Source organism: Penaeus vannamei, unplaced genomic scaffold (assembly GCF_042767895.1).
Source record: "Penaeus vannamei isolate JL-2024 unplaced genomic scaffold, ASM4276789v1 unanchor636, whole genome shotgun sequence".
NCBI classification, from domain to species: Eukaryota; Metazoa; Arthropoda; class Malacostraca; order Decapoda; family Penaeidae; genus Penaeus; species Penaeus vannamei.
Window position 1 is genome coordinate 85,001 of NW_027213640.1, and position 2,500 is coordinate 87,500.

At 40.0% G+C, this 2,500-nt stretch overlaps 1 protein-coding gene across 1 annotated transcript in view; it reads right to left on the bottom strand.

Annotated features, from left to right (window-relative positions):
- LOC113824967 (guanylate cyclase 32E) overlaps positions 1 to 2,500 on the bottom strand; it is a gene marked incomplete at its 5' end in the record, with an annotated part of 113,496 nt that overhangs the window by 73,667 nt on the left and 37,329 nt on the right. The window contains 1 exon segment of the mRNA XM_070119770.1: positions 2,111 to 2,257. Coding sequence (XP_069975871.1) covers positions 2,111 to 2,257 — 147 coding nt within the window.

The window sequence follows — 2,500 nt, forward strand, 5'->3', positions numbered from 1 at the left end:
GAGAGTTGTGTATATATGTGTGTGTGTGTATGTTATATGAAGATACACAAATTCTAAGGCCCGTACTTTTAAAACCTTTCGCCAGGGCTGGCGAAAGGTTTCGCCGGGCGATCCGGAATTTCGTACTATTAAAATCATGACTGGCGAAAGACCATATTGGAACAGCCTGGCGAAGCAAGGGCGCGAGAGCTGTTTGAATACCATTTTCTTGCTTTCAAGTTATAAATTAGTAACATATTTGTGTATGATATTATGTAGGAATCACATTGAAATTATGAAATATCTTAAAATCATAATTTATTATGAAATAACGTATATACGTATTTTTATCAAGACCTTCGATGTTCCAGTCGAGAGCTCAAGACATCAGCTGTATTCCTACCCCCCTACCCCTACCCCCCACCCCCGAGATGACTTATTTAGATTTAGGTTGTTGTTATTTTGGTTGTAATAATAATGTTCTTTTCACAAATATTATGGCGGCATGTTTACTTTTGGCTATTGAAACATAGCTGTAGTGCTGCACCGCCCTATAATGAGGCGTGTCTAATAATACCCTTGTAGGCCTACAGTTCAATATCTTATATCAGTTAGGAATAGTAAAATAGTAATTTTCAAATTCTTTTGTTAAAGTATAAAGTTATTTTTTGTATAAAAGTATAAGGTTGATATAGTATAGTATAAAGTACTATTAAAACCTTTCGCCAATGCTGGCGTTCGCCTGGCGAAGCTTCGCCAGGCGAACATCTGAGTGAGGGAGGCCTTACTTTTAAAACCAAGGCAGGTGTTCGCCAGGCCTGGCGAACGAAAGGGATCGCCAGGCGCTAACATCTTGGATTCTTGCTAAATCTAACGCTTCGGCGAATGAAAAAAAAAACGCGAGAAAAAGCAAAAGGTTTTAAAAGTACGGGCCATAAAGTTAACCTTGTTATAGTATAAAGTGTAGTATAGCATAAAGTATAAAGTTAATTTTGTTATAGTATAAAGATATTTTCAACTTCTTTGTTATAACATAATGTTAAATTTTAACTCCTTTGTTATAGTATAAAATGAGACTATTGCGGAAACAACATTTTCGTCTTCTCTCGAGGTTAACAATTAAGTTTAGGTTATGTTATGTGCACTGCAGATGTAAACAAATTTGCGCTAGATTTAGCGGGAATGCAAGATGTTAGCGCCTGGCGATCCCTTCGCCCGCCCTGGCGAACGTTGGGTTTAAAAGTAAGGCCTCCTTCACTCAGATGTTCGCCTGGCGAAGCTTCGCCAGGCGAACGCCAGCATTGGCGAAAGGTTTTAAAAGTACTTTATACTATACTATATCAACTTTACACTTTTATACAAAAAATAACTTTATACTTTAACAGAAGAGTTTAAAGATTACTATTTTACTATTCCTAACTGATATAAGAAATTGATCTGTAGGCCTACAAGGGTATCATTAGAAACGCCTCATTATAGGGCGATGGAGCACTACAGCTATGTTTCTACAGCCAAAAGTAAACATGCCGCCATAAAAAAAACACTTCAGGTAACATTTGTGAAAAGAACATTATCCTTACAACCAAAATAACAACAACCTAAATCTAAATAAGTCATCTCGGGGGTGGGGGGTAGGGGTAGGGGGGTAGGAATACAGCTGATGTCTTGAGCTCTCGACTGGAACATCAAAGGTCTTGAAAAAATACGTATATACGTTATTTCATAATAAATTATGATTTTAAGATATTTTAGAATTTCAATGTGATTCCTACATCATATCATACACAAATGTGTTACTAATTTATAACTTGAAAGCAAGAAAATGGTCTTCAAACAGCTCTCGCGCCTTTGCTTCGCCAGGCAGTTCCAATATGATCTTTCGCCAACCCTGGCGAACGTTCGCCTGTCATGATTTTAAAAGTACGAAATTCCGGATCGCCCGGCGAAACCTTTCGCCAGCCCTGGCGAAAGGTTTTAAAAGTACGGGCCTCAGAGGTTCGCTTGGCGAAGCTTCGCCAGGCGAACGCCAGCACTGGCGAAGGTTTTAAAAGTAAGGGTAAGTGTGCGCGCATGCATCTGGTTGCACACGCGTCCATGAGCGTGAATGACCCGCATCGAGCAGAAGCCTTACCTCGCACGACCTGGGTCTCGCTCCCGCCGTTGTACTTGTCGTCGTCGATGGTGACGATGGCGTACTCGGCCAGGTGGTCGCCGGCCTCCTCCCGCAGCGCCAGCACGAAGTCCCACTGCACCTCGTAGGACGCCACCAGCACGTAGACTGGGGGTAGGAGGGGGAGGGTGGGTTAGGGGGATCCGTTTTTTTTTTTTTTTTTCTTTTTTTTTTTTTGTGTGTGTGTGTGTGTGTACACGCTCATATATACATGCACACACATACATATACATATAAACACGCACACGGATGCACACACACGCATATATATATATATATATATATATATATATATATATATATATATATATATATATATATATATACACGCATGTACATATAAACACACGC